The 12,756-nt window shown below is 36.9% G+C and overlaps 1 protein-coding gene across 2 annotated transcripts in view; it reads left to right on the top strand.

The window, feature by feature from the left end:
- The window catches only part of LSAMP (limbic system associated membrane protein), a 652,155-nt gene that overhangs the window by 626,423 nt on the left and 12,976 nt on the right, over nucleotides 1–12,756 (top strand). Inside the window, exon 7 of one of the 2 annotated variants that reach the window (XM_023213827.1) lies at nucleotides 1,046–1,081. The exons of the other annotated variant lie outside the window; for it this stretch is intronic. Within the exon in view, the coding sequence (XP_023069595.1) occupies nucleotides 1,046–1,081 (36 nt within the window). The remainder of the gene's footprint in view (nucleotides 1–1,045; nucleotides 1,082–12,756) is intronic. 2 annotated transcript variants of the gene reach the window in all.

Raw genomic sequence — 12,756 nt, 5'->3', positions numbered from 1 at the left:
TATGCACATATGCTTTTCTCATTGTGGTTTTGATTTTTGTTGATTTTCATTTTCCATTGGTCTTTATTTAATCAAGCTGCTAGGAGAAACACAGAAAAGTGTGCGATAATTATGTTACACTATCATATAATTTTGGAGTTAGCAAACAATACATCCCTAATATTCCATTCTATATTTCTGAAAGAGCCTCAGAAGAGGATTTAAGCTTAGGTCTTTCATGAGATAAATGAAGGCCACCCTAAATTCTGAACTCTGTCAGTACATTCTACTTATGTTCAGTAGCTTATGTATGGGACTATCAGATACTTTTAAGCTAAGACCTCAGTGTTCAAAAGAAAAGTACTTCTTATTATACTCAACAGGATGTATCACCAAGCAAATTGGATTGGTTGATCAAATTTCAGGTGAGATTGTATTATAAAAAGAGGGGGAATTAAGGAATAGACTGAAAATAAAATTATATCATGCTAAGAAATGTATTACCTTGACATTGCTCCTCTACTTGGTATCAGTAATGCGGAAGTAAAAACCTGAGGGAAAAGTTGAGCTAGTATTGCCCACAGTAAATTCTTCAAATGCTTGGCTAAAACTGATGTGAACTATAGGGCTTGGAGAGAGGAAAGAAATCTGTAGCTGACACATGTTCATCTGTCATGAGCTAAAGAGATGAGAACCAAGACCAAGATGTATCACCTGAATTTGATCACGATTATAAACACCCTCAACTTCAACTCTCTAAAAGATCTAAAATCTTGATGGTGGGTTTTTTCCAGTAGGATTCTGTATGTAGGGTTGCCACAATCTGATATTGTCCTCCTACACTAGCTAAACTTTTTAAACGCTCTGCATTTTTAATTTCGTTAATAAATTTCTTTGATAGTTTAATATTAATAGGAAGTACAGAGAAATGTTTTGTGAGAGATATGATCCTGTAAGCATGGAAATTCATCTGTTGTATAATTGTTTGAATAACTAAACATGAGAAAAAAATATATATATATACTATTTAAAATCTCCATGATGATTACTATTTTTTCCCCTTTAGAACGTGTTTTACCCACAATCCCCCACCCCATTCAAGGTCAGTATGATTTTTATCACTGTAGCTCTCTTCCTGGGTCATTCTCCATCACCTTTAACATGCACAAAACACACAAAGGGGGGAAAACACATTCATAAAATTCACATACAGTGTAAATCATTTTTTTCCCTTAAACCTTTTTAGAAAAGCCAATTAGTTGCTTCCAACACCAGTTGAATAGGCGTGGAACAAGACTATTATCTGACTCATCTTCAAACTGGTCAGTAGCTGTGAAGGCAATACTAAACTCAGCAAGCAATTTTTTCCTACAGTCAATATTTATTACAAGTAACTAGGAACTCACCTACTTGGGACACAGCCAGTTAAATTCTCTAGACACAAAAATACCGGTTCTCTGACTGACTACCCTCATGGTTGAAAGTCTATACAATCCAAATCTGAAGTCATTGGTATTACTTGTAAAAATTAATGTATATGCTGCTAAAGGTTAATCAACTCAACCGGATTATAACAAAGATGTTATTTTTTCTTAAAATCATGGCCAGTTCATGGGTTTTTTTCTGTCCTTTTAAATATACCTGTCTTAGAAAACACAAATGAAAAAACAAGATAATCATTCTGAATTCCTTTTCTTAAACTTTCTATGCACTTAAATTAAATTTTGCCTCCTACATTGTATTTAGATGCAAGGTGCAGGCACAACTTTCTAGCTTAAGGCTATTTAAAGGGAAATTGGCAAATAAAACAATATAAAAAATCTGAAATGAAACCAACCTACCATTGAAATTAAATTCCAGAAAAGTGATTTGCAAATAGCACTCAAAGACCTGAGAAAAAACGGAAACTAGGCCATGCGGGGCCTAGCGTGGAAAAAATAAATCCAATTAAACAAGATTATCATACACACGATAAAGGCAATGTGCTCAGAATTAAAGGTAGAAGGCTGCTGTTTTATAAGTTTGAAGATGAATCATGTTTCATTAACATTTGTCCAAACTATAAATTCTTGCAAACTTGTGTGTAGATATTCAGTGTCAATAATGCAATGTTTTGCATGTATATGCATTCACATATGCAAATGTATTTTAATTATTTTTGAACTAAGGATTGCAAGGTTTCAAGGATCAACAAGACAGCTTAATAAGCGTTATTATCAAATTTTAAAAAGAGGACAAACTATTTTTAGTGTGAAAGCTTAGAACTCTGTTGAATTAAAAAAAAAAAAATTTCCTAAAACAATGAAATCTGTTTCTAATCCAGCCACTAAAAATAAGACTGTTAAAATGTGCCTGTTTTTCAGACTCAACATGATACTTACTGTTAATGGAAAATATCCCATTTTGAATTCCTGACATGCCACAATTATTTTAACACATTTATGTTCTAGTGTTGCTACAGAGATTGACACCACTTTATCATGTTGCCATCTTGCAAATATCCTGATACAAAAAACACACACATATGCATTTGTACCATTGGATAGCATTTTCAAAGAGGTCATGCCCCATCTGAGATGAGCTTTGTATAGTATCACTGTGACTCTAGTTATCCTTTGTGAGAGCAGTTCTACAGCCACCAACTCAAATATTTATCTGATCACGCATTATGATATATGTAACTTTAAACAAAGTGAAGCCAGACACCGTTCACAAAGGGCAGCTGTCGGATACTGAAAAACAGTCTGGACTAGGGATGATGGAGCATGAGGGATTTTGTTGAACTTCATATTTCCCACAAACTGAACTGTTGATTGGAGAATGACCCTAGTTTGATTTTTACATTGTAGGTAGACTGTAGTTAGCTTTCTTAGATTCGATAGTTTTTAGAGAATATAGTTTATCTTATACTAATACTTTGGTCCTCTGCTAGTGGAAATTGAAAAGCTGTTCATTAAGACTTGGGATGGCTGGCGTGAGAGTTTGCTATACAAAGATATAAGTTTTCTGTTCTTTACGAGGACTTTAACTTCCTAGGGATTGAATCACTTTTCTTCTCGTCTTTCCAATCGAGGTTAACCCAAGTGAAATGCAGCTTCCCATTGAAAGAAATACTAACAATAGGATGCTTCAGCCTTTTTATGGTGCCAATTAAGTACCCAAATATCTATGAGAAGCACGCCTCACTGTGGTCATAGCTATAATGCAAGGTATCTTCATTTAATTGAATATCATATATTGTCACTATCTTTGTGAACTCTTAAATTTCATTCCTAAAATATCAATTGTCTCTTAGAAATTGGTTGATGTAAAATAGCCTAAAATTTTTAAGACAATTAATTTCCTTAAGGTGTTTTGAAAGTGGGTGTTTCAAAAGTTACAAAAATTTTTTTTCTGCCTTCCCGTTATAAAAAGGAGAACTTTCTTTCCTAATTTCCAACCTCACAAAGATATATGTTTCATTTCAGCTGCTTTATTGTTAATATCTCTCATTGGAGGATCTTCCCTCCTACCCCCACTTTACATGGCTCATCAAACTGACTGGGGATGCACAGCAGAGTCGCAGCAGGAACGCAGTCCTAAACCCCTTCAAGCTGTGATTAAACAAAAACAAGGCTCAATAAATCAAACGCATTTCCCTTGGGTTTCCTTCATCATATTGCTTGATTTTCTGCAGCGATAATAATAATACTGGAATTCCACCAATGGGTAATTTATATTGACTGTGGCCAATCAGAAATTTCCGAATGTCCTTCCCCCATCTGCCAAAAACAAAACAAAATATAAAACCAGTTTGCTTCCCTGCTCCTTCGTTTAAAAGATGTAAATAAAATAGTGTTTTATCCTTGATCTGTTTCTGATAGGTGTTTTCTTCCATTAATTTTAATTTAGCTTTATTTATTCTGAAATGAGTTCTGAATTGCATAAATTTGCATAAATACCTCCGACTATATTGCTGCAGAAAATCCACTGAATTGCAAAATGAGGAAAGAGTCAGCTCTCAATGTCTGGGGGAACTTTTCTCACTTTGTGAGGCTGACATTGTTTCCTGAGGTTTCTGGGTACTGAGCAATGGTACTAGGTTTCTGGGTACTAGGCACAATGATCAGTTTACTTGTGCCTAGCTCTTCTTCATAATGGAAGTGCGCCCAGAGACACTCACATTGAGGACCATAGGTTCAGAATGAAGTGTTGAAACCGCCTCCGAAAATTAAAAAGAAGTGAAACAAGGGGCAAGGACAAGGGCAAACAACCGTTTTGTTTATGTAACGTTCAAGCAAAAAATTCCCTTGAGCGTGGGGCTCTCTGGACTCAATCAGCCTATCCCTTTCTGATCACTGCCACTTTGAAACAAAACAAAACAAATTCTGGAATGTGTCTCACTTGTTTGCCTCCCATCTGATTATTTATCCCAAGTGAACAGCCTTTCCATTCACTAACCCCGTGTGGCAAGTGGGTTTGGGAAATGTTGAGATTATCTTCCAGGTTCAGGCATGGCACCGGGTTTGTTCACAGCTGCTTGCCATTCCATCCCTGTTTTTCCATTGATCAAATGCATTGCACATGGCTGGGTTTGCATGATTAATACAGCTGTCCAAAGCTTTTTCAGAAAACAAAACAAACCCCCCCTCCAAAAATTAAAGTTTCGAAAGAAATTAAAATCCAAACCACAAACAAGCGAGGCTTGCAGAAATCTGAAGTCGGCCTGGCATGTCTTCTCCCTAAGGGAGACTGATGTTCCTACAGGCAGGCCTGGCATCAGAACAGCTATATCCTAGCTACAGTCAGAGGAGTGGGTACACCCGCCCTCACCTGGCATTCCCAGTAATAGGTTCTTGAAATCAAATTCCAAAAAGATGAGAGGTAAAATGGGAGAAAAATTTTGAACATATCCCATGCTGTGAAGATCACTGAATAATTTCCAGTTTCACTTATTTTCTGTAGAATACCATCCTTAGTATTAAAAAGAAAAAGCTTCTTTTCAGCTCCTTAATACAACAGTATTTTTCTTTGTTTAATAATGGTAATAATAATAATAACAATAGTTAACATACATAATGGCCTTCTAATGTACCATTAGAGTTTTAAGGGCTTTTGCCTATATTAACTCCCAAAACCCTGAGAAAGAGACATGAAACTTTCTCCCACACTTTTTAATGGTCAAAGGACACCTAAATTTCAACCTACCCATTATTGCACCCAGGCACATAAACAAATCTATAGTATATTAATAATCACCCTTATGTATACATTCATGTTCATTAGATATGCATCTTTCCAATGAATTTTAAATGTTCATGGAATTTGTTTTATGTATTACAACGTTTATAACTCAGTTACTTTAACGTCTACACAGTTTTACAAAATCTATTTTCAATATGCTTAGCACAGTGAGCAAACACTTATGCCCAAGTTACACAGATTTATATGAAAGCATTCATCTTTTAAAAACATGAGCAGAGCTATCTGGCATCGGCACATCTAATTTCACACACTTATTCAGGTTGATTTACATATATACCTCTATTAATCATGGATAATTACTAGCATTGTTCCTGTAATTCAGTGTTTCCAACTGTGAAATGGGAAAGAAATTATATTTTTCATGCCTACAAGCTCAAAGTGGTATTTTAAATAATATACAAAAGAGAGCTTCAAGTTCCTAGAAAGAATTTAAAATAATCATATTCAGATACACATGTGTCCTATAATTTTTAAAAGCACTGATATTGGCAAGTATACTCATATCATATTGCACGAACATAAGCTAGATATAAGTTCAATGTGCTCTTATTATATTTTGATGTATTATGGATTCTAAGGACTTCTGAAATCCCCACACTGCTCAAGTTTTAATGTAGAAGCATCCTAAGGCCAAATAAAAAATATTTTTCATTATTTTCTTACCAATATCATAATATTACATTTAAGAAGAACTGCAAAATTGCACAGTTCCTTGTTGTGTGGCACACACACTTTCAGCGGATGCCCTTCATACATATTACCACATAACTGCCAAACCATCAGCCTAAAGGACCTGCCCTTTTTGCTGGTCAAGGGTATAAAGTATGTCCTAGGAAGGATTTCCCTTCTTAAATACTTCTCTCCTTCCCACTGGCTGGCAGAAACAAGGATTTTGTTTCTACAAATAGAATTTAGGCAGCCATGTCAGCACCAATTTCCAACAAAATGATTGGCTCTGATTAATACACATGAAAATTATTGAGTTGACCTTCATACCTCATTCCCTGGCTCCTTTATGGGAACAATAGTCTGATTTCCTTCTGATTTTCTTTACTGGTTAGAGACTCAAGTGGGATAATTGTACCAATATTTCATGTGGAATCAATAGTTCACTCATCAATCCAATGATTTTGACACCGTGTAATAGGTGAGGTTTTCTCCCCATTTCTATGTCTTATCTCCCCCCACCTCTTTACTCTTTACTCTTCCTTCTACTCTGCTTCCTAAAGTTCTCTCCCCTGCTAAAAGTTTCTATCAAGAATAAATCCAAAATTTATTCACACCATTATTTAAATGTTCAACAAGGGCTTGGAAGTGTTATTTCTCTCAAAATTTACATTTAGCTTCAAGCTAAATGACTAAAAATCCTACAGAGTCAATTTAAAGATAGGAGAATGTTTAGTCCTAGAACTCCCTCCTAATGCCTTTTCCTGCTTTTCGGCTCTGGATCTGCCTGTACCAGTCAGCCTTTCCTGGTGATCTCCCTGTCCTTAATGCCTTGCTGTGCTATGTAGATGTCTAGAGCCAGCAGGGATTTGAAAATAAGTATTTTTTTTTTTCAAAAAATCCAAGCTTCCACTAAATTTTAATTTGACAGAAATATTGCTCTTCTATGATCTTTATAGAAAAAAAAATATTTCAAAGTAACAGTTACATTTGGGGATTAGGTTTAAGTAATTGGCAGTCTTGTCTTTTTAATTAAAAGGAATAAAGCTGCCTAAGAAGAGCTCAATGAGATTTGCAGCAGAAAATGTTGGCATGCTGCCCCAAAGGGTGAGAAGACCAGGATCTTGATGGACAGAAAACTGACATAGGCTCCTCTGGTCTTTAGAGTGCACGGCAGCACTGCTTGCTCTCGAGTCTACCTCATGTGCCAGTTAGCATAAGCATAGCAGTCAACTGTGAGAAAGATTGCTGTGTGTAGACAGGAAGGAAGTCCTTCCTTTGGGAACTGAGTTCTGGGTTCAGAGACTCTATGGAGCGATAGAGGAAACAAACAAAAAAACAACAGCAAAGAAACTCCTCCAAGTATTAAATCATCAAGATAGTCCCAGCCCCTGAAAAATGTCTTCTCATAACCCAAAAAGTATAAACCTTAATTTTAATCTGTTCCTTGGCTCCTTTCTCTAAATTTTCCACCGTATTTACCAGGCATTACCTATGCATGTTCTCTTTGACATCTTTCAAACAAAACCAAAGAAAAAGTTTTGATAGTAATAACATTCACTTCTAAACACTGATTACTAGCCATGCAAGCACCACTAAGCCATTATCCCATCTATCTGGAGAAAGCATCAACTTCTGAAGAGGCAAGATACAAATTAAGCTTAGTAACAATTTCCCTTATACAGTCATTCCAGCCTCATGATATTCTTTCATCATCACAAGTTATTTGTAGGTATTAAACTAAACAAGCACCTTTATGGGGAAAAAAAATCAGTGTAAGAGATCCCACCTTACACCTCCCCTTGTATACTGCTGTGAAGAAACACACCTGCCAAGTAAGAACACAGCATGGCATAATGAGTTTGGAATTCCAATTTAAGGTTTTCCTACATACTAAGATGTATGATGGGAGGAGGCAGACTACTCACTAGGACTCCACAGAGAATGTCAGCTTATATCCACCACAGATCAGTGGGGGAGAGACCTTACAAGTCATTTATCATGCTTCCTAATTGGACCCTGGGGAGCCAAGCACTGCCATAGTTTACTCTACAGTTGCGCTTATCCCTGAGCTGATTGTAAGAGAAAATGCTTCCCACATCTCTGTAACACATATGTATGATTAGCACCCAGACATTACCACTAACATGGTATCTTTACTGTCAATCACAGCTAATAGTTCATTCTACTTTTTATCTGCCCCATACTCGCAATAAAGATTCTGACTTAAGCACCCACCTTCTAAATCTCGGAATCTCAGTATGACTTTTTTTAACGGCCTAAAAAGCCTAAATAGACATTTGGGGGCAATAGTAGCATCTTGTAGGGAAAAAAAAAAGCAGTAGAAGGTAGCCATACCTTGGCCGAGTGTCCATTCTGTTTACCCTCCCATGCGCTTTAGCTCACACAGCAGCAAGCATTCCCAGCCATGTTTTATGTTGGAAACTTGCTTGGCCATTCTACAATGGTTTTTCAACTATACATGTGGGTTTTGTATGAGTTGGAAGCTGGGGATGTTTGGAGAGCAGAAATAGCTAGAAACAAAACAAACCAAACAAAATGAAACCAAGCAGTAACTTGCACTTCTCTGTTGAATTGCAAGCTAGAGTAACTTGGGAAATGTGTTTTCTTTTCCTCCCTTGAGTTCCAGAACACAGGTAAGTTTATCGCTGACAGCTGTTAAGTGCAGCAGTGCTAAAAGAAAACAACAAAAAGACGGAATGATCCCATTCATTGGAGACTGGTCTTCCATTGGGGGATCAATCTTCCCATTCTAACTTGTAAATAGTAGGATTTTTTGTTCTTTATTTAGATGTACTCTCCACTTGCTCTTGCCTTTGCTTTGTAGAGTTTCTTTTAGAGGTCACGTTTTCTTTTCATTATGATTTCTGATCATTAGGAGCACAAGAAAGAGGTTCATTCTTGATAAGCAGTTAAAACTCATTTTTTGGCACAGATTAAGTTAACGTGACATGCTCCATATCTAGATGACACCATTCATTTACTCAAAGAAATATCTTAGTATTTGCTCTGAGCTGGGTTTTGGGGATGACAAAGGAGAATGAAGCAGGTACAGCTTCTGCACTAAGAGGGTTTACAGATCAAATGGAGAAGAAGCACTTAATGAACTAAGCAACCACAGTAAACTTTAAGTCCATGTAAAGATAACTATGAGGTGTTTGGGGAGAACAAACCAGGGCACATTAGCTAGTCTGGGCTGGTCAGGGAAGACTTCCGGGTCAAAGTGAAGTTTAAAAGACAGAAAGAGGAGAATCGGGGGAAGAGAAGGACAACCCAGTACCTGTAAAGGTCCAGAATCCAGAAAGAACTTAACTCACAGGGATCCACTATAAAGCCTAATACATTTTTTAAATCTAAAAAAATAATAGTTTTTACCTAATAGTTTATTCTCTCTTGCATCTGGCCTGTTTACAAAAAGAAATAAACAAGATAAACCTAGTGGAGTTAAAGGTGAGGAATTTCTATAATTAACAACAATGTATGTACATTTCAGAATAGCTAGAATACTTCAAATATTTCTAGCAAAAAGAAAATATAAATATTTAAGGTGATGGATATCCCAATTACACTGATTTGATGTTTATACCTTATATGAATATATCAAGTTTTTTTAAAAAAAGATAATTTCTAGAAAAATACAAATAAAGATTAGAGATTGGGCATTTTCACCTGTATTACACTCAGGACCAGGAAGAGCACTTGTGGGCTTAATTGTATAGACACACATTGATATTATGTACTGTGTGGCAGGTAGCAGTATTTAGGTTAAGCTTTCTGGAGGATACTGATAGCCTGTTATCTAGCAGAATGTCTAGAGAAAACTTGCAGCCTTTCAGTAAGGAGGTTTGATGGTAGGTTTTTATTTTTAGTTGTAGAAATAGGTTGTAAGGAGCCATCAGTATTTTCAGAGAGCTGCACAAGAACCTGGTTATGTTATATTTGGAGTCACTGACATAGCAGGAGTTATAGATAACCAAACTTGTTATTGAAGCATTCTGGAACTCCAAGGAATAATGTTGCTGGAAGTAGTCCAAAGCAGAACTACATTTACCAAGTTCTTCACTGCGGTGGTTAGTGCAATAGAGGTAGGTCCAAGGGTGCCTCAGAGCATACCAACATTTTTTAATCCCTTATCTCCTTATTTCCAGGAGCTTTAAAAACCCTGGGAAATCTCACAAACTCACTTGTTATCTTTGCATTCAAATTCTGCAGGCCAGTTACCTCGTTTCATGGTATTTGAATGGTTCTGATTTTAACACATACAAAATCAAAATGCACATTACATTGATTAAAGATGGTCTTGCATGCCTTAGGATTTTGAATGTAAAATGCATTCTAAAATAAATCAGAAATTCACAATTTGGGGCTGGAAAATAGAAAGTAAGGAGTAAGACCAGAAAGAATGTAAATCTCTGGAGACCTATCCGAACCTGTATTTTTACTCTTTCTTACCAAATCAGATACATGAAAGTACAAAAGACTTTAGAGTATACATAAAGTTTATGTTTTTAAACACAAATAAGACATATATAATCTATTTTATGTTTCAACAACTAAGTAGAATGCACAACTAAGTAGATTTAGGTCCGGAAGCTAGTTTTTTTTTTTTTTTTTTGAGACAGCGTCTTGCCCTGTTACCCAGACTGGAGTGCAATGACTCAATGGTGCGATCTCTGCTCACTGCAACCTCCGCCTCCTGGGTTCGAGCGATTCTCCTGCCTCAGCCTCCCGAGTAGCTGGGACTATAGGCGCCCGCCACCACGCCCACCTAATTTTTTGTATCTTTAGTACAGACGGGTTTTCACCATGTTGGCCAGGCTGGTCTCGAACTCCTGACCTCGTGATCCGCACGCCTCGGCCTCTCAAAGTGCTGGGATTACAGGTGTGAGCCATGGCAACTGGCCTGGAATATAGTTCTTTATTAAATGAGTTGGCTGGTCTCTTAATTACAAAGGTCAAAGGGCCAGGTTGCACCCATAGACAAGTGCCAAGCTGCATTTTAGGCACAAGAGCAGAGAAACCTGTTTCTTCTTTAAGACAGAAACTGCATGTGTAGTCCTAAGTACCTTACTGACAGCTGATCCAAATAAATTTACTCCTGGGATTTCTAATCTTATACATATTTTCAGGTGGCATAGCCCAGAGAAACCCCTTTATTAAACTCAGCCTCTTTGGCATTCTGGAACATTTAATTCATTGCTTATTAAACACTAAACCTCTTAGGCTAAATAAGAAACTCTCAAAATGTAAGAAAGCTGACTTGGTGCAAGAGACTTAAGAAAGTATTTTCTTTATGTTGAGAGTGTTTAGTGAGACTGCTCTTTCTGTAACAATCTGTATCACCACTGAGCAAAGCCCATAATGGTTAAAGTCAAATCATATACCTATACTTACTTTATAGGATGATTATCCAGTATATCAAGCCTCTGGTCAGTAGGACCTCATCACCCTGGATGATAACTTTTTTTTATTGCATTGCCATTTCATGCTGTTAAGACCATGTTGCTTTGGAAATTAGGACTTACCCATCTTAGCTTCTCTTTTGCTTTACTATGTGGTATCTCCCAACTGAAAAATGGAGAAAAAATTTTATTCTCCTTGTAATGTTGTGAATTCCCAACAATAATCTCACATTGGGTTCACCCAATGCCAATGCCAAATAATCAGAAAGTGATTAATTCCTTTTCTCCACATTTAAAGATTTGTTTTAAAAAAGAAAAAATGCATTGATTTGTTTTTATAAATAGTTTGCTATTCTGATGATAAATGTTATGCATTCTCATTATGGAAGAATTTGAAAAATATGAAACTATAACAAAGAAAATAAAGCTCATATGTAATCCCTATCCTTCGAGATAACGCCATTAATGCAATATAAACAAATGTTTTGTCTGAATGTTTGAGCTGCCAGTGTACTACAGAATGTTGAAGTTTAAAACCTAAAAAGTCTTCTATTTTCCATGCTCTCCGAAGCGGGGCATGTTTCTGTTACTTGTTCAAGGTTATAGCAGAGGCAGGCCCAGAAGCCGCCCCCCTACCTGGGCCAGGGTGCTCTCCACAGTGATGTGCACACCCAAAGTGCTTTCAGGTCTAAGTCAAATCTTGACTCACAAGGGACTTCCTTCATGCACCTCCAGGATCCCCAGTAAGGGTCCTCCTTTCAGATGTGGGGGCTCATCTGTTCTCTCTCCAAGTTGTCGTATTAATATTGTCCATTTAATAGATGTGTTCTTTTTAATGCAATGACAATTTAATCTTTTTTTCACATTCTATTCACTATAGAATATTTGATATAAGGAGTGAGGCCCAAATATTTTATTCACATTTTTCAACAAGAAATTATACCAGCATCATTTTAGTTTGGTTTCATTCATTCATTCAATGAGGAATTAACACCATTTGTCTAGGGCTGCAGTATTCTGGTACTGTCTACTCATGCCTATGTCATTATTTACTCTGACAGAGCATCAAACTGAAGTCCATTTCTAGTCACAGACAACTATAAAGAAGAAAAGCCTTTAGCACTATTTGAAAGTAAAGCGTAGCATTCCTTGCTGGCCCAAATCTAGCTAAGGGAGGCCAACTTCCTTTCGCGAATATTGATGACATGCTAAGCTTGCTTAGTTTTCTCAGCTGGTTTGATATATTCTGTTAGTCATGAGGACAATGGTCCACCTATTACCTAAGAAAATAGGGGCCGGGCGAGGTGGCTCAAGCCTGTAATCCCAGCACTTTGGGAGGCCGAGACGGGCGGATCACGAGGTCAGGAGATCGAGACCATCCTGGCTAACACGGTGAAACCCCGTCTCTACTAAAAAATACAAAAATCTAGCCGGGCGAGGTGGC

Source organism: Piliocolobus tephrosceles, chromosome 2 (genome assembly GCF_002776525.5).
Source record: "Piliocolobus tephrosceles isolate RC106 chromosome 2, ASM277652v3, whole genome shotgun sequence".
In the NCBI taxonomy this organism is placed as follows: Eukaryota; Metazoa; Chordata; class Mammalia; order Primates; family Cercopithecidae; genus Piliocolobus; species Piliocolobus tephrosceles.
The sequence above is the reverse complement of the archived record's forward strand: the minus strand, read 5'-3'. Positions and strand labels throughout refer to the sequence as shown.